At 44.3% G+C, this 24762-nt stretch overlaps 1 protein-coding gene across 1 annotated transcript; it reads left to right on the top strand.

Moving 5' to 3' along the window:
* Positions 1 to 1241: 1241 nt before the first annotated feature.
* Positions 1242 to 23977, top strand: FTCD (formimidoyltransferase cyclodeaminase). The gene is made up of 14 exons (XM_038749808.1): positions 1242 to 1386; positions 4184 to 4367; positions 7811 to 7939; positions 9127 to 9215; positions 9563 to 9742; positions 11969 to 12106; positions 12190 to 12321; positions 14509 to 14570; positions 15632 to 15761; positions 18742 to 18903; positions 20063 to 20106; positions 20296 to 20434; positions 20918 to 21013; positions 23480 to 23977. The coding sequence occupies exons 1-14, from the start codon at positions 1333 to 1335 to the stop codon at positions 23564 to 23566; spliced, it is 1626 nt and encodes a 541-aa protein (XP_038605736.1). The 5' UTR covers positions 1242 to 1332; the 3' UTR covers positions 23567 to 23977.
* The last annotated feature ends 785 nt before the right edge of the window (positions 23978 to 24762 follow it).

Below are 24762 nucleotides of genomic sequence, written 5' to 3'. Positions count from 1 at the left end.
CCATCCCGTACCTTTGCGGCTACTCACTAAGCACTGGGGAGGATACAAGGTGATCAGGTTGTCCCATGTGGGGCTCACGATCTTAATGCCCATTTTACAGATGATGTAACTGAGGCACAGAGAGGTGAAGTGACTTGGCCAAAGCCACACAGCAGACAAGCGGCGGGCCAGGATTAGAACCCATGACCTTCTGAGTCCCAGGCCCATACTGTAGCCACGACGCCGAACGGTTGAGCGGTTTGGGTTTGGCCGGTGCTGAATGGGAAGAGCCTTGTCCTTGAGCCGTCCGCTCTCTCCGACTGCAGCTGCTACTGCCCTTCGTTGCCTTCTCCGGATGCTACTAGCTCCATACGGAGCAGAGTGTCCGATCCCTGTCGGACCCGTGAGAGGTAACGTCGCTGCCAGTCTCCTGCCCTTCACATCATCATCATCATCAATCGTATTTATTGAGCACTCACTGTGTGCAGAGCACTGTACTAAGCGCTTGGGAAGTACAAATTGGCAACATATAGAGACAGTCCCTACCCAACAGTGGGCTCACATCCAGGCTTCCCCCGGCCTCCGGTCCCCGGGCACCGTCTGCTAGTCTGCTCCCCGCTTCCCTGGCCAGCTGTTCCACTGTCTCTGTGTGGAGCGAATGCGTGGAGGCCGTCACTTCCAAAAGCCCGGATTCCTGGCACCTTATCCCAATTGGATTTTTTGGTCAGGAACTGGAGTTAGATGACGAAAGCTGATATGGAACTGAAACTGGGGAAGCGAGCTTTGGGAGGAAGGTTGATCCATCCCTACCTTTCTTCCCAGTCAAGAAGTGGCTCTCCCCTCCTCCTGACTTACCTCTTCTCCTGTTGGAAATCACCCAATCAATCAATCAATCATATTTATTGAGCACTTACTGTGTGCAGAGCACTGTATTAAGCGCTTGGGAAGTACAAGTCGGCAACACATAGAGACAGTCCCTACCCAACAGCAGGCTCACAGTCTAGAAGCCTTTTGGATGGGGTGGACAGCCCAATTGAGAAGAGCACACTCATTTATCCAGTTTTTAAGGCATTACAGAAGTGTTAGAGTCTCTGTGTTTCCTCCCCAAATCTTTGTTTACTCGTTTCAACAAAGTAACATCAGGGGCTCTCAATTGGCCGTGATTTCTAATAGTTAATAAGAAACCAGAGGCTGGTAAAGTTCACCGGACAGAGCATATAAAGAAGCCTGCTCAATTCACTTAGCCAGTTTTCTTGTCCATCAGAGAAGAAGAAAAAGAAAGTTTTTCAGTAAAAGATTAAATAGATAAGTTACAGCCAAACCCAGGGACTCCCAGACAAAGAAATCTACAGAATGTCCAGACTGGTGGAATGTGTCCCCAATTTTTCTGAAGGGAATAAAAAAGAGGTAAGTGGATGAATTTTCTGTTTCCTAATGAGAATATGTGGAAGCAAAGAGAGTTTCAAGGGCAAATGCCTGAGACCAAGAGGGGCTTCAAATCAGTCAATCAATCAATCGTATTTATTGAGCACTTACTGTGTGCAGAGCACTGTACTAAGCGCTTGGGAAGTACAAGTTAGCAACATGTAGAGACAGTCCCTACCCAACAGTGGGCTCACAGTCTAAAAGGGGGAGACAGAACAAAACCAAACATACTAACAAAATAAAATAAATAGAATAGATATGTACAAGTAAAATAAAGAAATACATAAATAGAGTAATAAATATGTACAGACATATACAGGTGCTGTGGGGAAGGGAAGGAGGTAAGATGGGGGGATGGAGAGGGGAACGAGGGGGAGAGGAAGGGAGGGGCTCAGTCTGGGAAGGCCTCCTGGAGGAGGTGAGCTCTCCTACAACAGCGTGGCTCAGTGGAAAGAGCACCGGCCTTGGAGTCAGAGGTCGTGGGTTCAAATCCCGGCTCCGCCACTTAGCTGTGTGACCTTGAGCAAGTCACCTAACCTCTCTGGGCCTCAGTTCCCCCTTCCGCAAAAGGGGATGAAGACTGTGAGCCCCTCGTGGGACAACCTGATTACCTTGCATCTACCCCAGCGCTTAGAACAGTGCTCTGCACACAGTAAGCGCTCAACAAATACCAACATTATTATTATTAAAATCTACCAGCAATACCTGATCGACAACCTATTTGCAACTTTATAGGCAATCCAGAGACTCTAGCATTAGAATAGGCGAGAGGGATTTAATGTTGATAGTATGACCTCAGGAGATTTTTTCCTTGTAGGAGCATCATATGTCTACGTGATGCAGCCTGCTTCACATATTCTTTTACCGACATATTCCGAAATGTGTCTGAAACTGCTTTATCAGGGTTGTTTTTTAAAGTAAGGCCCAGAGATTTTGGTGAAGACAGCCTTTTGGAGTCAACTTTTACCTCAGAGGATTTTCCTGCCTCCGCTCTGCTGATCCGCTGGCCTGAGCTTTGTTTAGCCCCAACATTTGGGGTTCTGAGCTGTTCTGCCACTTAATCTCACTTCTAGGTGGAATATGCTTTATTTTTGAATTTTTCTTTACTCTGGGGGTAGTAGGATTCTGAGTCGTTCCAAATGAAGAGAAGCAGCATGGCTCAGTGGAAAGAGCCCGGGCTTTGGAGTCAGAGGTCAAGGGTTCGAATCCCGGCTCCACCAATTGTCAGCTGTGTGACTTTGGGCAAGTCACTTCACTTCTCTGTGCCTCAGTTCCCTCATCTGTAAAATGGGGATGAAGACTGTGAGTCCCCCGTGGGACAACCTGATTGCCTTGTAACCTCCCCAGTGCTTAGAACAGTGCTTTGCACATAGTAAGTGCTTAATAAATGACATTATTATTATTATTAAATGAGAGTGCACATTGATGACTTTGGAAGGAAAGGTTAAAAGTAATTGCACCCTGAATCTGTTTAGTGCAAATGTTTACCAAAGCTTTTTCACACAATTTGCCTCAGTTATTCTTTTTTTAAAAATGATATTTGTTAAGCGCTACTATGTGCAAAGTACTACTCTAAGCCCTGGGGGAGGTACAAGATAACCAGGTAGGACACAACCCCTATCCCACATGTGGCTCACAGTCTGGCAGAGAGACAATGATTTAATTCCCATTTCACGGATGAGGTAACTAAGGCACAGGCAATAGTAATAATAATTGTGGTATTTGTTAAGCATTTACTGTGTCACAAGCACTGTTCTAAGTGCTGGAGTAGATACAAACAAATAGAGCTGGACACAGTCCCTGTCCCACCTGGGGCTCACAGTCTCAATCCCCATTTTGTGGATGAGCTAACTGAGGCACAGAGAAGTTAAATGACTTGCCCAAGGTCACACAGCAGACAAATGGTGGAGGTGGGATTAGAATGCAGGTCCTTCTGACTCTATCCTCTATCCATGAGGCCATGCTGCTTCTTACAACATCTCTGCAAGGCATATCTCTGCAAGACGGGGAGAAATAGGTATTATTTCTCTTTTACAGATGAGGCACAGAGAGCTTAAGGGACTTATCAGCTTTGGGCAAGTCACTTAACTTCTCTGTGCCTCAGTTACCTCTTCTGTAAAATGGGGATTAAGACTGTGAGCCCCTTGTGGGACAACCTGATTACCTTGTATCTACCCCAGCACTTAGAACAGTGCTTGGTGCATAAGTTCTTAAAAATACCATTATAATTATTATTATTTACCTGAGAGACAGCAGGTTCATAACAGAGCTGGGATTCTGACTCTCAGATTTAATGCTTTTTTTTCCCCTAGACCATACTGACCCTTAGAACCGATAAGTAAATGCTGTACGTATACATATACCTGTATATATGTATATATGTTTGTACATATTTATTACTCTATTTATTTATTTATCTTACTTGTACATATCTATTCTATTTATTTTATTTTGTTAGTATGTTTGGTTTTGTTCTCTGTCTCCCCCTTCTAGACTGTGAGCCCGCTGTTGGGTAGGGACTGTCTCTATGTGTTGCCGACTTGTACTTCCCAAGCGCTTAGTATAGTGCTCTGCACACAGTAAGTGCTCAATAAATATTATTGATTGATTGATTATTATTTTGCATCTTTCACAATGCAAATATGATAGCCTAAACTCACGCATTTCCTGCGCTTGGAATCAGGATCCGGAAGTCTTGCTCCCGGATCTTTTTCCCACTTGCGGAGATTGCAAATTACAGAGGAGAGAGAAGGCTTGCCTGTGATCTCTTCCCTGACAGGTGATCGATGCCATTGCCAAAGCCATCTCCCAGACACAGGGCTGCTCCTTATTGGACGTGGATGCGGGGCCGTCTACCAACCGGACCGTCTACACCTTCGTGGGGACACCGGAGGATGTTGTGCAGGGAGCTTTGAATGCAGCCAGAGTCGCCTTCCAGCTCATAGACATGACCCAGCATAGAGGTAAAGGCTGGGATGGGGAGGGTGGACTCAGTGGGAAGCTCGAAAAGCCCATGACAAAAGCCAGTCAGTCAGTCAACTGTATTTATTGAGCACTTACGGTGCGCAGAGCACCATGCTAAATGCTTGGGACAGTACAATATAACAACAATAATAATAATAGTGGTATTTGTTAAGCGCTTACTACGTACCAGAGAAGCAGCGTGACATAGTGGATAGAGCACTGGCCTGTAAGCCAGAAGGTCATGGGTTCTAATCTCAGCTCTGCCACTTGTCTGCTGTATGACCTTGGGCAAGTCACTTCACTTCTCTGGGCCTCAGTTACCCCATCTGTAAAACGGGGAGTGAGACTGTGGGCCAACCTGATTTGCTTGCAACAACCCCAGCGCTCAGTACGGCGCCTGGCATGTAGTCAACGGCTAACAAATGCCACCATTATTATTATGTACTAAGCGCTGGGGTAGATACAAGGTAATCAGGTTGGACACAGTGTCCCATGGGGGGCTCACAGTCTTGATACCCATTTTACAGATGAGGTAACTGAGGCCCAGAGAAGTGAAGTGACTTGTCCAAGGTCACACAGCAGACATGTGGCAGAGCCAGGATTAGAACCCACACCCTCTGACTCCCAAACCCGGGCTCTTTCCGCTAGGCCAAATCTACCTTATATAACAGTTACCTTCCCTGCCCACAGGGAGCTTAAAGGATCATTTGGATGCTGGGCTGCTGATTCTGAGAGTAAATACCTAATATATAACATTATATATATTATAATTTTATATGATATATTTTATAATATATTTTATATAATATATTTTATAATATATTCTATTATGTAGGGCAGGATTCCTCTGAGGTTGTAAAGTGAGTATATCATCATCATCATCAATCGTATTTATTGAGCGCTTACTATGTGCAGAGCACTGTACTAAGCGCTTGGGAAGTACAAATTGGCAACATATAGAGACAGTCCCTACCCAACAGTGGGCTCACAGTCTAAAAGGGGGAGACAGAGAACAAAACCAAACATCCTAACAAAATAAAATCCTTAGAGGTCTGAGGAGCTGAAGAGGGGGAACGAATTTAGCACCTGTTGGGTTGGGTAGGGACCGTCTCTATATGTTGCCGATTTGAACTTCCCAAGCGCTTAGTACAGTGCTCTGCACACAGTAAGTGCTCAATAAATACGATTGAATGAATGAATGAATGAATGAATGAGGGGGAAGACATTACATTTCAAAGAGCTGGAGGAGAGTCTATCCTTCAGGAGATCAATGGGTGCTAAAATAGGTTAGGGACCACAGAGCCTACAGGGGATGGCTCTCTATTCTCCTTATCCCCTCCCCTTAATAATAATAACTGCAGTACTTGGTAAGTGCTTAATATGTGCCAAGCACTGTTCTAAGCACTGGGGAAGATACTAGTTAATCAGGTTGGACACAGTCCCTGTCCCACAGGGGGCTCACAGTCTAAGTAAGAGGGAATAGGATTTAATCCCCATTTTGCAGATGAGGTAACTGAGGCACAGAAAAGTGAAGCGACTTCCCCAGGGGCCTACAGCAGACAGAGTGCAGAGCCTGGATGAGAACCCAGGTCCTCTGACTCCCGGGCCTTTGGTCTTTCCATATGGCCATGCTGCTTCTCCACTGTGTTTGTTTTTTTCTTCACTGCAATCTAAATTCCAAGCAAATGAGGCTTTATGGACGGCAAAGTTTCTCCTGGAAGTTTAGCGAGCCGCAGTCAGGAAACCAGAGCGCTGTTGTGTACCCAGTGAGTCAGTCACCACGCGACACGTTCCCTCACTCACGATCCTTCCGTGAACAAGGCTTGGTGAGGGCGATTAAGTGAAAGGTCATATTCCAGGGATGGCTATCAGTGGAATCCCGATAGATATCAGATATCCTGAGGAGATGGGGATGTCACAGAGGTTGGTTCCCCAGTGGTGTTTAATCATTTCCTCAGTAAAATGAAAAATAGAATGAGGAATATGCTCACAGCAGAAGCAGTATGGCCCAGTGGATAGAGCACAGGACTGGGAGTAGGAAGGATCTGGGTTCTGATCCCGGCTCTGCCACTTGTCTGCTGTGTGACCTTGGGCAAATCACTTCACTTCTCTGTGCCTCAATCTGCAAAGCGGGGATTAAGATTGTGAGCCTCATGAGGGACATGTACCATGTCCAACCTGATTAACTATTATCTCCCCCAGGGCTTAGAACAGTTCCTGATGCATAGTTTGTGCTTAACAAATAACACAACAACACAGACAAGTGACTGCCGGAATTAGAACCTAAATCCTTCTGATTCCCAGGCCTGGGCTCTATTTTGGGAATCTTGCTAGAATCTTGGGCCCATTCTTGCCACACAACTTTAGGATGGGAAAAATATTTGAAGCATCCAGTGAAAAGCAATAAAGATAATTAAAGACAGAATGAGGGATAGTGTCTAAGTTGTAAGTCTAGTATTATTTAGGCTGGGTAAAAAAAGCTGTGGGGTGACTTCGTATTGTCTTCAAGGATAGAGAAGTTTACTGGACATTCTCTGGGGTGAGAATGGGAGGAAGAGCCTTAGGCTGCAGAAATGGGGATTTGGGTTAGCTCTACTGGAAACTCTTGGTAATATTAACTGGAATTGTCTTCTCTAGAAATCTTTCCATCTGTACGAGCTTATATATGGTCCTGTCTGACATCAGGGAAGTGGAATAGAGTCATTCACTCATTCAGTCATATTTATTGAGCCCTTACTGCGTGCAGAGCACCGTACTAAGCCCTTGGGAAAGTACAATACAACAATAAAGGATGACGTTCCCTGCCCAAAACGAGCTTACAGTCTAGAACATCTCTCATGGTATTTACCACTGTGTGATTCATTTATTACTGTACATTGGCAATCTGGACTTGTAAATGTGACTCAACATTTCTTGTTAACCCTTGGGAACTTTGGTTTTGAAGCTCTCCTCTCCCTTAAATAAAGACACTGAATTTGTTCAACTATGTTTTATGGAGGATAGTGTTTCTTAATAGAAATACGCGCTTCAGACGTTTGGGAAGAGTTTCCTAAGAAACTGAAAAACCAAATCAAGTATTTTCATCTGGCAAAACAACCGCTGTGATGCTTCAGCTACTTTTACACTATGCCCAAGTTTTAAGTTGCAGCTACTTTTCTTCCGGGTGGCCCTAACAGCCTAGTTAAGCAATAAGCTTAATCAGTGACTTTACCCATCTAGTTGTCACCAGACTAAGCCAGAAAGGATAAGGGTGTAAACATGAACGACTAAACAAATAAAGTGATTTCAAGGTCTCATGTTGCCTCAGTGTTATCTTAGTGCCAGCAACCAGGATCCTACCACCTCCAATTCCCTTCTCTCCCCACTGAGGTCCACATGGTACTGCTTTCATAGCCCCTTTTCTTCACTCTCCTCTCCCCTTTCCCGTTCCTTTTTATCCTAGGTGAACATCCCCGGATGGGGGCCCTGGATGTTTGCCCTTTCATCCCGGTGAAGAATGTCACGATGGAAGAATGCATCACCTGTGCCCACCTCTTTGGTCACCAGTTATCCACCGAGCTAGGTGTCCCAGGTGAGCTTGCTGTAAGTAACACTCACTCCCCGCCAAGTAGAGTGGCCTAGTGGATAGAGCACAGGCCTTGGAGTCAGAAGGAATTGGATTATATTCCCGGTTCCGCCACTGTCTGCTGGGCGACCTTGGGCAAGTCACTAGGTTACCTCATTTGTATAATGAAGATTAAGACTGTGAGCCCCAAGTGAGACATGGACTGTATCCAAACTGATTAGCGTTCCATCTACCCCACCAACTTGAACGGTGTCTGGCACATCATAAGTGCTTAACAAATACCACAAAAAAAGTGAAATTTACTCCCAAGTCCCCACCCCGTTGACTCATTTTTCCTCTCCTTCCAGGTGATCGAATAGGCAGTGTTTGGCCTGCAAAACCCATGTCCAATCAATGGTATTTATTGAGTGTTCACTCGGTGCAGAGCACTGTACTATGTGCTTAGGAGATTCATTTTAATTCAGCGAGGGAACAAAATTGGCCTTTAAAATTGCAAGCCCGTATTTTCTTGGACAGGAAAAAGCTCAGGAAACTACTGCCAGGGAAATGCACAGATTCTGAAATTCCACCTGCTCATTCCTGTTCTGGAAAGCAAGAAGATGGTTGCAGGGAAGGAGCATAGCCTATTGGGAAGAGCACTTTCCTGGAAGTCGGAGGACCTGGGCTTTAATTCTGCTGTGTAACCTTAAATAATGCACTTAATTTCTCTGGGTCTCAGTTTCTTCATCTGTAAAATGGGGTTTTGATACCTGTTCTCCCTCCTACATAGAATGTGAGCTCCACATGGGACAGAGATTGTGTCCAGCTGTTCAGTACAGTGCTTGACACATAGCACTTAATAAATATTATTGTTATTATTAGTATTAATGGCATTTGTTAAGCACTTACTATGTGTCAAGAACTGCTTTAAGCTCTGGGGTAGATACAGGCTAACCAGGTTGGACACAATCCCTGTCCCACATGGGGCTCACAGATGAGATGACATACAGAGAATCGAAGTGATTTGCTCAAGGTCACACAGAAGAAAAGTGGCGGACCTGGGATTAGAACCCAGGTCCCTCTGACTCCGAGGCCATGCTGCTTCTATTCTTATCATTATTATTATTATTCCTAACCTTTCCCCCAAGGGACATGAAATCACTGCTCCTAGCAGCCTTGTCACTTGCTTTTCACATGGCCCCTTCTTGTTTCAGTTTACCTGTATGGAGAGGCAGCGCAGAAGGATAGTCGGAAGGCTCTGCCTACAATCCGGGCAGGGGAATATGAAGGCCTCCCGGAAAAGGTAAATCCCCTGCCAATCCAGCCTGCTTCGGTGGCTGCCACAGAGCCACAACACTACCACCAAATCTTCTGTGCCGTTGCCTCTGAGTGAACCCTGCTCCGTTTTCCTTCCCTCTCTGCTCCCCTGGGGTGTGGTTACCCTTCAGATGCCTCAGGATGCTTCGTACCGCTCAGGTAACATGGAAAGGAGTCGCCTTTTTAACTGTACCTCTGATTTCCCGAGGTGTTTCTTGTGGCAAGTTCTTAGGCGGACCCCACCAAGACCAACAAGCCACCCCACCTCCCCATGGAGGACCTAACATCTGTAGTGTAACTTTTAACTTTCCCCTTTTTTTTTCCTTCATTAAGCTCAGACTGGCTGAATGGGCTCCTGACTTTGGCCCCAGCTCCTTCATCCCCACTTGGGGGGCCACGGCAACGGGTGCCCGTAAGTTCCTCATTGCCTTCAACATCAATCTGCTGTGCACCAAGGAGCAGGCCCACCGGATTGCCCTAAACATTCGGGAGCAGGGCCGGGGGAAGGACCAGGTATGCTTCGCCGACTCAGAGAAATTCTGGTTATGTCCCTTTCCGTCAGTTTCCTTCCGTAATTCAATTTTTTCAAAGCAATCACAATTTACTGGGAAGGCCTATGTCAGGGTGGATATTTCTGCCCCAAAATGTGGCCCCAGTAGCCACCATAATATCAGACTGCTACACACCTGTCCAATTACTTGCCACTGTTGCTCCCACTGTCCAAATACGAACAAGCCTGGAGCGAGAGAGTCTGTGTGGCATCGTCAAAACTTCTAGCTCTAGAATCTAATTCCCTCCTGCAGGTCCCAAGCCCCAAAGTTACTGTTAGTGGCCCAAGGCCGGTCCGTTGATTATGATTGAAGAACCTATCATCAGCCGTCGAAAGAGTATAATGAGATCAAGTCTAACAACAGATGCTTTGGAAATTATATGCCTCGATTTAGGGGGAATGAGCAATAACAGGCAAGGTACAAGGTGTACACCAGCTCAAGGGGTTAAATGGTAGAAATTTTATTCTGTCAGGCAAAAGCAGGGCCCACAGCTCTCCTGGAAAAGCTATCCAATCTTAGTTTTACTGACATAGTGTTCTCCCGGCCCTCCTCTGATCATAGATTCTCAGATTCTTTCATTGGCTCTTCTGCTTCTCTCCCTTTCCTGTAGATAGCCCCTGACCTCTCACCTCTTTCAGAATTTCCCAGTTGGTCCTGCCTCCAGGATATATCCAATGTGGTCGTCCCACTGGTACCTCAAGCTCAATATGTCCGAAGCTGAATTCCTCATCTTCCCTCCCAAACCAACTCCTCCACCTAACTTTCCCATCACAATCGGCCACCTCATCACCCTCCCTGTCCCTGAAATCACAACTTTGGTGTTTCTTAAACCGACTCTAAAATTCAGCCTATGATTAAATCCTGTTGATATTTCTTTCCCAATATTTTATGGATCTGCCCTTTCTTCATCCAGGTGGTCCCATCCTAGATTCATATATTTGTCCTATCCCAGGGAGACTATTGTTTCCTCCTCTTCACTTCCTCTTCATTCCTGTTTCTGGTCTCTCTCCCCTCTGGTCCATATTTCACTTTGCTGCCTAGAACATTTTTCTTAAATGTCATTTTGCACCTGTCAAAACCTCCTATGGTTGCACATTCCTGTGCTCTGTCCACTAGGCAGATTGAGTCATTGGCATTCAGTGCATTTTCCGAATCTTCCACAGTCCAGGCACTTTGGTTCAGAGGGTACAATCTGGGGTGTGGTGCTAGTGCTCTTCCTTCCCTAAGGCAGAGGAAACAGTGATTCTTTACACCGTTCAGAGTTTGGGGGCTGGGTAAAAATGAAGAAAACAAAACTGTTAAAGAGTTGGTCTTCACCCAGATTTGGGGTTGAGGGAAAGAAGAAAGGAAAAGTCTAAAACGTGGCCATAGTGCCTCCTTTAAGGTTAGTCTGTGAGCCCACTGTTGGGTAGGGACTGTCTCTATATGTTGCCAACTTGTACTTCCCAAGGGCTTAGTACAGTGCTTTGCACACAGTAAGTGCTCAATAAATACGATTGATTGATTGCTAGTCAGCACAACTATTAAATTAATCATTGGTATTTATTGAGTGTTTACTGGGTGCACAGCACTGTACTAGGTGCTTGGGAGAAGCAGCATGATGTAGTGGATAGAGAACGGGCCCAGGGGTCAGAAGTTAATGGGTTCTAAACCTTGCTCTGCCACTTGTCTGCTGTGTGACCTTGGGTAAATCACTTCACTTCTTTGTGCCTCAGTTGCCTCATCTGAAAATAGAGATTGAGACTGTGAGCCCCACTTGGGACAGGTTCTGTGTCTAACACAATCTGCTTGTATCTACCCCAGAGCTTAGTACAGTGACTGACACATAGTAAGTGCCTAACAAGCAGCATGGCTCAGTGGAAAGAGCCCGGGCTTTGGAGTCGGAGGTCATGGGTTCAAATTCCAGCTCCGCCAATTGTCAGCTTTGTGACTTTGGGCAAGTCACTTAACTTCTCTGGGCCTCAGTTACCTCATCTGTCAAATGGGGATTAAGACTGTAAGCCTCCCCTTGGGACAACCTGATCACCTTGTAACCTCCCCAGCTCTTAGAACAGTGCCTTGCACATAGTAAGCTCTTAATAAATGCTATTATTATTATTATTGTTAGAATACAACAGAGTTGGTAGATACTTCCCTGCCCACAAGGAGCTTACAATCTCGAATCTGTAAAATGTGTTTTCTTTTTTAGCCTGGGCGTTTGAAGAAGGTTCAGGGGATCGGCTGGTATTTGGATGAGGAGAATATTGCGCAAGTTTCCACAAATCTACTGGATTTTGAAGTCACTGCCATCCATACTGTCTATGAGGAAATCTGCCAAGATGCCCAGGTGAGTGACACAGTTTCCGCCGGTATCGAAGTCACCATGCTAGCCAGATTCTTCTAACGTTCCTCGTGTCTTCGTGTGGCCAGGAGTTAAATCTGCCAGTTGTGGGATCTCAGCTGGTGGGTCTCATCCCCCTGAAGGCTATCCTCGATGCAGCAGAGTTTTACAGCAAGAAGGAAAATCTTTTCGTCTTGGAGGAGGAACATAAAATTAGACTGGTAAGCTTGGAGATCACTGGGGTACAAGGTGGGAGATGCTTTTTGCTGGGAGAAAATGAGGATGATGATCATTTCTCTATGTCTCTTTCTCTAAATCTCTACCCTAGTGCATCTCTGTTAATCTGTCCTCTCTCTGACTTATGTTATCTCTCTCTTTCCCTATCTGTCTCTCTGTCCCTCCACTGGCATTTCTTTGTCTGTCTCTGTGTGTCTCTCCATCTCTTTTCTATGTTCTGTGATTCCCTCTCATATTTCTGAGTGTTTAATAAATGTTATTTCATAGATAGCAAGCAATTATCCTGTTCAGCAAAATGATTTGTGAATGAAGCCGGAAAATCCTCGAATATCTGGGGCAAAACCTAGAGCTTCATATTTCAGCATTTCAGAGAAGATGAGAAATATCATTCTTCGTTGTTACGTGTTACAGTACAATAAATACATCATTGTTTACAATACAACACTGATGATAAAAAATCCTATCATGAGGAAGCAGAAGAGAAGGAAGTAGTCTGGAATAGGGGGTAGAGCATGGGCCTAAGAGTCAGAAGGACCTGGGTTCTAATTCCAACTCTGCCACTTGTCTTCTGGATGACGTTGGGCGAGTCACTTTCCTTCTCTCAATTACCTCACGTGTAAAATGAGGATTAAGACTGTGAGCCCCAACCTGATTAGTTTGTATCTAACCAGCCCTTAGTGTAGTGCCTGGCAAATAGTAAGTGCTTAACACATACCAACAAAGAATGATAGTTCTCATCTTCTCTGAAATGCTGAAATATGAAGCTCTAAGTTTTGCCCCAGATATTCGAGGATTTTCCAGCTTCATTCACAAATCATTTTGCTGAACAGGATAATCGCTTGCTACTTAGGAAATAACATTTATTAAACACTCAAAAAATATGAGAGGGAATCACAGAACATAGAAAAGAGCTGGAGAGACACACAGAGACAGACAAAGAAATGCCAACGGAGGGACAGAGAGACAGATAGGGAAAGAGGGAGATAACATAAGTCAGAGAGAGGACAGATTAATAGAGATGCACTAGGGTAGAGATGTAGAGAAAGAGACATAGAGAAAGTGGTTTAGGCAGACAGAACAAGTGTCCTAAGCCTCCAAGGAAAATATCAGTGGGAGCCCCTGTTATCATGGAAGCAGAGGGCATTGACAGCTGCTTTCTCTATCACCTGCTCTTTCTGTTATCTTTCCTTTGACCTGGGCTCCCTGCCTTCCCAGCACTTTTGAAATAGTTTCCCTGACTTCTGTCCTACTGGCTTCTGTCACCTGTTCTCATCTCTCCCACCTTCTGGCTGGTTGGTTGTTCACTTCTCCCTACTTGGAACTTTCTCCTTCTTTATTTAGGGAAGACCACTGCTCTTCCCATTTTCAAAGACACATTTTCTTCAGAAGGCCTTCCCCAATAGGGAAGGAACATGGCTTAGTGGAAAGAATACAAGCCTGGGAGTCACAGGAACTGGGTTCTAATCCCTGTTCTCCCACTTGTCTGCTGTGGGATCATGGGGAAGTCGCTTAATGTCTCTGTGCCTCGGGATTCAATACCTGTTGAATACCCTCCTACTTACTCTGTGAGCCCCATGTGGGACCTGATTATCTGGTATCTTCCCCAGTGCTTAGTAAAGTGCTTGGCATATAGTAAGCACTCAACAAATACCATAGTTAAAATTAATCTATTATCTTCCTTCCCCTGCAAATTCCTTACTTCCAAGTCACCTAAGGATTTACGGATTCACAACTCTTCCTATATCAAACATATATCATCTCTTTATATCATCTATTAGTTTTTCCAATCTGTAAATTTTTTTAGTGTTTGCCTACCCCACTAGACTGTAAGATTCATTCATTCAATAGTATTTATTGAGCACTTACTTTGGCAAAACACTGTACTAAGCACTTGGGAGAGTACAATATAACAACAAACAGACACATTCCCTGTCCACAGTGAGCATACTCTTTAAGGCAGGGATTATGTCCATTATGGCTACTGTACACTCCCAAAAGCTTAGTACAGTGCCTTGCACAAAGCAGTTGCTGAATAAATGCAGAAGATGAGTTTTTTCAGGGAGAGAGGCTCAGTTTCCTAGCTGTTTGGTTTAATGAGGGACTTCAGCTCATGCTGCTCTGTGGAGACAGTCTATAAGGAATAGAAGTTATGTTGTCTTTTTTTATTTCAGGTGGTGAATCGGCTGGGCCTGGACTCTTTGTCTTCCTTTAACCCCAAAGAGCGCATTATTGAGTATGGCTCCATTTCCTACTCTACTCTTTAGGGAGCAGTGGGAGGAAGGCTAGTCAGAGGATCCCCCCTGCTTGGGTTTTTTTTTTTTTAATGGTATTTGTTAAACCCTTACTATGTGCCAGGCACCATACTAAGCTCTGGGATAGACACAAGCTAATCAGGTCGGACACAGTTCCTGTTCCACATGGGGCTCACAGTCTTAACCCCCATTTTACAGGTGAGGCAACTGGAGCACAGAGAATAATAATAATGATGGCATTTATTAAGCACTTACTATGTGCAAAGCACTGTTCTAAGTGCTGGGGAGGTTACAAGGTGATCGGGTTGTCCCAAGGGGGGCTCACAGTCTTAATCCCCATTTGACAGATGAGGTAACTGAGGCACAGAGAAGTTAAGTGACTTGCCCAAAGTCACACAGCTGACAAGTGGCTGAGCCGGGATTTTAACCCGTGACCTCTGACTCCAAACCGGGCTCCTTCCACTGAGAGAAGTGAAGTGACTCACCTAAGGTCACGCAACAGACAGGTGGCTGAGGTGGGATTAGAATCCAGGTCCTTCTGACTCCCAGACCAGTTCTGTATATGAAGTGACTTGCCCAAGGTCATGTGGCAGGCAAGTTGTAGAGCCAGAATTAGAACGCCGGTCCTTCTGACTCTAGGGCCTGTGCTCTATCCATTAGGCCATGCTGCTTCTCTCAGTGAATCCAACTGGCTTTGTACTGGGGCAAAATTTGGACCCAACCATCACTTCTATCGAAAGTAGTGTTCCACTTTTGATTTCAGAGATCCAGTGGTACAAGTGGATATTTTGGTGCCCATTTGAAAGAACCCAGAACGCTGCCAGGAGCAGTGAAAGGAGTGTTGGTATTAGACATTATCCCCAGATATGAGGTAGAGGATTTAGCATTCACGTTCATAGGAGAAAGGTCCATTCATCTGAGGTGTCTTGTAGCATCACAGTCATCGCAAAGATTTGGGGTTCCCTGAATATGTCCTTGGTTTCACTAGTGCCTCACCAGTCTTAGAAGTGTGATTCAAATTAGTTTTCTATGTGCCTTAAAGATACATGGTTCAGGATGGGAAAACGGATGGAAGGCTGATCTCTAAGTCGCTCAATGCCTTTGTTCGTGAAGTGGGTGCCCGGTCGGCTGCTCCAGGTGGAGGTTCAGTCTCCGCAGCAATCTCCGCAATGGTAAGCTCTTTATTTCCACCAAAACCAAATCCTTCTATTTTCAGGGCTGTTGTCGAGCCTTGTGAGGATCAGGACAAGGTGGCCATCGAGGGGCCATTTCTTCCAGACTTGGTGCGGCATGGAAGAGGGAATTTAAAGGAGCGGGACTACTTATCGGAGACATAAGTTCTGCTTCTGAAATTTGTTAACACTCTCTCTCTCACTCTGTGACTGAGCCCAGAAGCCATTGATTGTTTCGGGGGCTGACTTGGTCCCTAGCAGAGTGGTCTGGGAAAGGACCAGGTCCTTAAAGCAGGGTCTGGGACAATTCTATCAACTTTCCGGACCTTTGCTGTACTTTGAACATCATCCAAAGTCCTAGAGAACACCATTCAAGAATTACTGTGCACAGATGACTGCACCCTAGAGACCCACACCCAAAAAGATATACAAACAATTGTAAAATGGCTTCGCTGAGTTATCCAGTCGTTTTGGGCTGATAAGTCTAAAGGCAACTGAGGTGATATATCAGCCTGCTCCAGGGATGCCATACATACAACTGAAAATTCATATTGGCAGCACACAGCTGAAAGCTTGGATATCATTCTGCTACCTGGTCAGCACGGACGAGGAAGCAGCATGTCCTACTGGAAAGAGCATGGACCTGGAATTTGGAGGACTCGGGTTCTAATCCCAGCTTGCTGTGTGACTTTGGGCAAGTCACTTGACTTCTCTGTGCCTCACCTGTAAAATGGGGATTGAATCCCTGTTTCCCCTCCTACCTAGACTACGAGCCCAATGTGGGGCAGGGACTGCGTCCGACCTAATTGACTTTTACCTACCCTAGCACTTAGAGCAGTGTTTGACACATAGGAAGTGCTTAACAAATACAATAAAAAAGGAAGTAGAAAACTGAATCAAGAAAGTCAGCACATCCTTTGGAAGACTGTGAGACAGAGTGTGGTGGCAGTGTGGTATCTGTACTGTGCTTAGTACAGTGCCCAGAGCTTAGTACAGTGCCTGACACAAAGCAAATGTTTTACAAATACAATAATAATAATAAGAAGAAGAAGGATATAGCTGTTTTTACCTTCTATGGCTGTGAGATCTGGATCCCATAAATATATATCTGGTTCTTTGAACAATTCCACATTATTTGCAGGCCATACTCAACATCAAATGTCAAAACAAGATAATGAACAATGAAGTTCTGGAAATTAGACAGTCTCCTAGCATCAAAGCTGTTCTTACCTTAACACATCTACTGTGGTTGGGACACAGGACGAGAATGAACCATAGCAGGATATTCAAACAGCTGCTCTGTGGAGAGCTGAAGTTGGGAAACTGGAAGCAAGTAGGGCGGAGGAAAAGTACGAGGTAAAACAAAGACTCAGAAAGTTCTGCATCCCAACCTAAGCTGGAAGCCAGTTGCCAAAGTTAGATCTGCATGCCATACTGCTTGCAAGAATGGAGTGTCTACCTTCGAGCCAAAGATGCCAAAAAAGGAGACAAAAAGGCAGAAGAGTAAACAGGGGTGGGCACTGCACACATTAAGTATGACAACACAGCAAGGGATAGCCATTTTCTGTGCATGATATAGCCAGGACTGTAAGTCCTACATTGGCCTATTCAGCCACAAACGGATTCATAAGTGAATTTCACCATCAGTGATGTTTTAATCAATCAATCAACAGTATTTATTGAGTGTTTACTAAGTGCAGAACGCTATAACTAAACTCTCAGGAGGCTACAATACAACAGAGTTGGCAGACATGTAGCCTGCCCATAATGAGTCTAAAGATGGAGACGGATGTTAATATAAATATAAACAAATAATTTATCATATATAATTTAAAAACATGAACATAACTGCTATGTCTTCCTCAACACTGGATCAAGGGAATCAACTTTTACTCTGTAGTCAGTACACATATTCATTCATTCATTCAATCACATTTATTGAGCGCTTACTGTGTGCGGAGCACTGTACTGAGCACTAAATATGAATCTGATGATGCTTCATGGCAGGATAGATGTTACAAAATTCAGCAGCAGTCCCTCTACAATTGTTAGGCGACAGCTAATTTTTAAAAAGAGCGTGGTGATTATCTCCCAGATGCACTCCTACCATTCAATTTGTGCTGTCCCAACAAAAAGTGCCAACTCAGCTCCTCTTTCTCAGCATCTGAGATTGACATCGCGCAAGCTGCTGAATGCACGAGTCTCCCTCGTTTCTGCTTTTTGTTATGGTTCTTTCGCCCATTCTGAATAGAAATTCATCTTTGGTATACAACCAGACAGAGGGTCATCCTAGCTGCCTTGGAGGTTGTCTGACATTACGGCATTAAAGGGTCCAGAAGCCATGGATCTATGGACCCAGCTCTGGCCACTGCTGGAGTTTTGCCATTCCTTAGGTGGTCCTATAAAAGACAAATGTAATGACTATGGCACGCATCATTGTGTTTGAGGCCGGGAAAAAGCCTCCGATGAACCCAAACCTAACCTTTTCCTTCTTTCTCTGCTCCATTTACTTTGCCTCTAGTGCTTAAACTTACAGTTGTACTTCGATCTGTGACCTTTGGGCAGCTGATATTCGCATCTTTACACATTTTTAATTGATATATTATAAATTACTTATTTATTCATATTTATGTCTTATGCCCCCGCTAGACTGTAAGCTCATTGTGGGCAGGGAGCGTCTCTGTTAATTCTGTCAGTATTGTGCTCTCTCAAGCACTTAGTACAGTTCTTGGGACACAGTAAGTGCTCAATAAATACGATTGATTGACTGATGGATTGATTTACTTACCCACGATATATGGAATATTTCTTGGTCTTTTAGACTGTGAGCCCACTGTTGGGTAGGGACCATCTCTATATGTTGCCAACTTGTACTTCCCAAGAACTTAGTACAGTGCTCTGCACACAGTAAGCGCTCAATAAATACGATTGACTGATTGATTGATTGGTCTTCTATCAAGATCATGCTTTCATTTCTCAGGGAGCAGCCCTGGGCTCCATGGTGGGGTTGATGACCTACGGAAAGCGCCAGTTTGAGGACTTGGATCCAATCATGAGGAAGCTTATATCTCCTTTCCATCAGACCATGAATGAGCTGATTGTGATGGTTGACAGCGACTCCGATGCTTTCAGCAGCTATACGGCAAGTGAACCTCAGAGCTGACCCACAAGCTTCGTGTTCCTTCCGGGCTCAGCCCTTTGATATGATAACAATAATAATAATAATAATGATGATGATGGTATTTGTTAAGCGCTTACTATGTGCCAAGCACTGTTCTAAGCACTGGGGGAGATACAAGATCATCAGGTTGTCCCACATGGGGCTCACAGTCTCCATCCCCATTTGACAGATGAGGTAACTGAGGCACAGAGAAGTGAGATGATTTGCCCAAGGTCACACAGCTGATAAGTGGTGGAGCCGGGAAACCATGACCTCTGACTCCCAAGCCTGATCTCTTGCCACTGAGCCACGCTGCTTCCCTGATATCCTCTTAGCTGTGGTAGAGTGGCTTAATGAGGCTGCAGTGACTTTAGAAGCGATAGCTTCCCCGTACAATTCCCACTCCTCCGTCACCTCGGTCGAAAGATGGAGACAGACAGACGGACATTTGGCCACTCATGGCCAAACCACTGAGACTCAGATGCTCCATTAATAATAATAATAGCAATAATGGCATTTGTTAAGCACTTACTATGTGCCAAGCACTGTTCTAAGCACTGGGGGGGGATACAAGGTAATGAGGTTGTCCCACATGGGGCTCACAGTCTTCATACCCATTTTACAAATGAGGTAACTGAGCCCAGAGAAGTTAAGTGACTCGCCCAAAGTCACACAGCAGACAAGTGGCAGAGTCAGGATTAGAATCCAAGACCTCTGACTCCCAAGCTCGGGCTCTTTCCACCGAGCCTCGTTGCTTGGGGAATGGGGATGATGGGCATCATGTATCAATCCCACTGGTCAATCAATCAATCAATCAATCATATTTATTGAGCGCTTACTGTGTGCAGAGCACTGTACTAAGCGCTTGGGAAGTACAAGCTGGCAACATATAGAGACAGTCCCTACCCAACAGTGGTCGAATGTAAGCCAGCTGTGGCAAGTGAATGTGTCTGATATACTGTTATATTGTACTTTCCCAAGCATCTAGCACAGTGCTCTGCACATAGTAAGTGCTCGATAAATACGATCAACGGACTGATTGACTGAAATGACATCAAACTAGTTTGTGACTGTAAACTGCTCTGGAACTATAAAATAATGAAATAGAGCATAATTTGCTTTCTACTTAATGTTCCTGCAGGAGGCAATGAAGATGCCTAAAAATACGCCTGAGGAGAAAGAACAGTGCGTACCACAGAAAAAATTAGGATGCAATCGACATAGACGGCCCGTTTGAAACTATTCTCAGCTCTGAGGGCGAGAACTACAGTACTGCTGGATTGCCCAGCACATTATTCATTCTTCATTATTCATTTGCCAAAGAGGTCAGTTGTCCTTGTTGTGTTGAGTAAGGTGCCTGTTTTCCATTTCCAGGCGCGCTGCTGCAGTGCAACGTGGGCTGAAAAAAGCGGTCGGCGTTCCCTTGTCCCTGGCAGAAAAAGTGAACGCATTGTGGCCAACTTTAAAGGAGATGGCGCTTTATGGGAACCTAGCATGCAAATCGGATCTCCAGGTATTGGCCCATGTTGTGGAGAGGAGCTTTCTTTAAGTTCCTTAAATTCTGTGATTCAGAGCGGGGAGAGAAGTGACTTTCTTCACCTTGTGCTCTGCTCTTTCAGACACTTAATAACAACAACAACAATGAATCGTATTTATTGAGCGCTTACTGTGTGCAGAGCACTGTACTAAGCGCTTGGGAAGTACAAGTTGACAACAACAATAATAATAATGATGGACTGTAAGCTAGTTATGGGCAGAGAATGTGGCTGTTAAACTGTACTCTCCCAAGTGCTTAGTACAGTGCTGTGCACATACCATGTTTTGTTTTGTTGTCTGTCTCCCCCTTCTAGACTGTGAACCTGTTGTTGGGTAGGGAGTCTCAAAATGGAGAAGATAGTTCAGTATTACTGTTAGGTACATCCTTCTCACTCCTCTTTGCTTTCCAATAAAGTTCTGCGTGACAGATATAACTTCTCCCTGTTTGACTCTGTTGCAGGTGGCAGCCAAAGCTTTGGAAACTGGCGTGTTTGGTGCTTATTGCAATGTGCTCATCAACCTAAAGGATGTTACAGATGAACAGTTTAAGACTCAGGCAAGAATTCTGACAGAATGTTTGATGTTCTAAGGAGTCTGTGTGGTACCAGTATCATTGACAACATGCCTACCATATTTAAAAAAAATGTCGCCACCTTATGTGGCTACAAGCTCCCCCCTAAACCCCAAGGTTTTTCATGGAATCTGTCCACTGCCACCTACGTCTCTGCTGCCTTGTAAGGTGTAGGCTTCAGCTGGAAAAAAAGTACGGTTACCTTGAATAATGGAAATACAATAATTTTTTTCTTTTTTATGGCATTTGCTAAGCGCTAACTGTATGCCAGACACTGCACTGAGCACTGAGGTAGATACAAACTAATCATGTTGGATGCAGTCCATGTCCCACATGGGGCTCACAGTCTAATTTTCCATTTTACAGATGAGGTAACTGAGAAAGAGAGAAGGTAAGTGATTTATTGAAAGTCACGTAGCAGACAAGTGGCGGAGCCGGGATTAGAAACCAGGTCCTTCTGACTTCCAGGATCGTGCTCTCTTCACTAGGCCATGCTGCTTCTCATTTTTGATTTTTTTTTCACTAAAAAAATTGTCATCGCCCACTCCTACATCCCCACTTTTGCAGTGTTAAGCTGTTTCCATTGACCTGGTGGGAAATCTGCCACTGGACCAAAGTAACATCTCAGATCAGCAACATTCTGAATTAAAGCAAGTAAGAAATCAACCCCAGCAATGACATCAAACATAAAAACCCGACTGCCTGAACTGAGCTAGGAGCAAAAGGGGTCTCTCAAACTTCCTTCTGGATTAGAGAAGCAGTGAGACCTAGGAGAAAGAGTATGAGCCTGGGAGCCAGAGGACTTGGGTTTCAATCCTGGCTCCACCACTTGCCTGCCATGTGACCTTGGACAATTCACTTCTATATGCCCGTTTCCTCATCTAGAAAATGGGATTCGATTCCTTCTTTCTCTCCCCCATACCCCCATAGACTGTGAAACCTGTATGGGACAGGGACTCTGTCCAACCTGACTATTTTGTATCTACCCCAGAGCTTGGCACGTAATAAGCGCTTAACAAATATCACTATTTTGAGAATTTTCCCCTGACCTCATCCATCCAAACAGCAACAAAATAATCATTATGGTATTTATTAAGTATTTACTGTGTGCCAAGAAGCCGGTTCCCTGCACCATCCAAGCTTGTGGGGGTTGAGACTCTGGTGGTCATCAGGACATAGGAGAGAAGGCCCTGGCCATGTGGTTTTGCTTAGCCTTAGTGGAGTCCATGAAGAAGGGAGTTTCAAGAACCATTTACTCTGGGCTTCTCCTGCTGACAGCCACTTGGGCAGGGCTTCAGGCCCCTCAGAGAAGGGGAAGGTGGGAGAGAAGGAGCTAGCTATCAGGTGAGGTACAAATGTCTTAAACATTGAAAAGGGAAGCACATCTCTTCTTGGATGAGGAGAAGAGATTGATCAATCGAGGGTATTTATTGAGTGCTTATTATGTGCAGAGAACTGTACTAAGCACTTAGGTGTGTCTACCCCAGAGCTTAGAACAGTGCTTAACAAATACTGTAATCATTATCATCATCATTACAATACCGCAGAATTAGAAGATCCATTCCCTGCCCACAACAAGCTCACAAGCCATCTTTCTCCCTATATGTGAATTAAAAAATTGGAACCCCCGAAGACAATAATGAATGCTAAACCAAGTTGCATCCTTCTAAATCTGTCTTTAAGAGACTTTAAAAGCTGTATGAGGAATCTTCCAAGGAATAGGAGGATTTTGATAAACTGTGGGGAAATTTGAATGATAAAAAGGGAATTTCCCTCCAAGTGTCTGAAAAGGAAAAGTATTTGCAGTTACTTGTTCAGAGTATTATCAAATTCTATACAGCTGGAATCTGGATTTTTAAATGAACCCAAAGTTTGGCTGAAGTTTTCTGGTTTGCTGAGAGATCAATAGGACTTAAATATCATCTGTTTAGACTGTAAGCTCCTTGTGGCCAGGGGACCTGCCTACCAACTCTGTTGTATTACACTTTTCCAAGTGCTTGGTAAGGTGCTCTACACGTTAAGTGCTCAGTAAATAACATTGACTGATTATGTGATTGCTATCGGTAGGTGAAGATCTCTCACTGGTAGCTGTTGATGATGCTTGCCAAACTCAACTAATTTGCAAAACCTGAGTTTGATTTTAAAACACGAGTACTTTAGAGAGTAAAAACTGAGTTACCGGAGGTCAGGAGGTGGCATTACTTTTTAAGGTACAACTGATCATGGGCCGCAGTTAGAACAAAGAAGATTGGAGTCTCTACAAAATTGTGAGCCCCCCTGAAGGACAAGGCTGGGCTTAATTCCTACCTGTGTATTCTCTTACAGTGCTCGGCACAGAGGAAGTGCTTAATAAAGTCTACTACTACTACTATTACTACCCCAGAATTTTTTTTTCCCTGATTTTTGTTGGCACAGGCCATGATGATCTCTATGTGTTTATTTTATTCACAGATTCAAGAAAAAATCTCCAGTCTCTTGAAGGAGGCCCAGCAAAGCGCGACTTTGGTACTGGAGTCATTGGATAAACGGGGAGAATGAAAGAGAATGCACACTCACCTAAGGCAGCACTGATCTTCGAGCTGGCAGTTCATTATTTTATTCCTGCATCCACCAGGGAGTTTTCAGGGGTCCTTCAGTCCTTAGTTTCCTTGGTTATAAAATGGAAATAATAAGGGTGAGTTGAGAATACGAAATAAAATAACGATTGCTTTAATAGTAAACATAAGAAACCGCAAATGATGCATAGAACTTTCTAACCCTGTGGCTCAATCTTCTACTGAAATTTGGCCATATTGTGGGGGGTATAACAGATTAAAAAAAAGGAAACAAACTTCCACAAAATGACCTTTTGGGTTATTTTTGCGCAACCAGAAAAATGATCACTTTCAAACTCAGGAGGTCCAAATGAGGGATCCCTGTAGATCTTTAATAAATTAGTCTTTCCTGGAACCTAGCTTTGGAAAACTTATTTTTCTATAGGGTTTCATTTTCCAACTAGAAAGAGGGATAGAGTTGTAAAAATGAGACAGAAGTGCTAGTGATTAAGTTGGCACTGGAGAGATTTTTCTCCCTTACAAAGTTTTTCTCTAGATAAGTCTAGCTAGGATTCAATCTGTTAGAGAGTTCACATTTGTGATAGATTAATTACCTGACCTAAATTTATTGGGGCTCTCTGATTTTGGGCTATAAAATAAGCTCCATTTTTATTCTCTCCTAAGAATAAATGCTTTCTGACTGAGCAACTCAGGTGCTAGTCTCCCTTCCAATTCTTTCCTAAATTTATCTTCAAGACCTTCAGCATGGCTGTGTTATCACTTCCACAGAAAACCTTTATTTCACTTCCAAGATTGTGGTTTGGGATTAGGGTCACTGAAAAATACAATTTTCAGTAAATTAATATCACAGGCCTGTCTCACGGCTCATCGTCTCCTGTAGACTTTAACTTGGATCTTGCGTTATTGGCTCGAGTTTTAAAATCCTTTGCAGTTAAGACCACAGGAGAGAAGTCACGGAGTCCCTCTTTCAATTACAGTCTTCGGGCAAAGGCTCAGTTAAAAGATTACAGGTTGGTGTAAACTCCTCGAGGGCAGGAATTGTGTCTACTAACTCTATTGTACCACACCCTCCCAAATGTTTAGTGCAGTCCTCTGCTCACAGTAAGCCCTCAATAAATAAAATTGACCAATTGATGGTTTGGGGGATTCAATTTGTATGATGGTGGTGGAGAAGGCATA

Source organism: Tachyglossus aculeatus, chromosome 7 (genome assembly GCF_015852505.1).
Source record: "Tachyglossus aculeatus isolate mTacAcu1 chromosome 7, mTacAcu1.pri, whole genome shotgun sequence".
NCBI classification, from domain to species: Eukaryota; Metazoa; Chordata; class Mammalia; order Monotremata; family Tachyglossidae; genus Tachyglossus; species Tachyglossus aculeatus.
The sequence above is the reverse complement of the archived record's forward strand: the minus strand, read 5'-3'. Positions and strand labels throughout refer to the sequence as shown.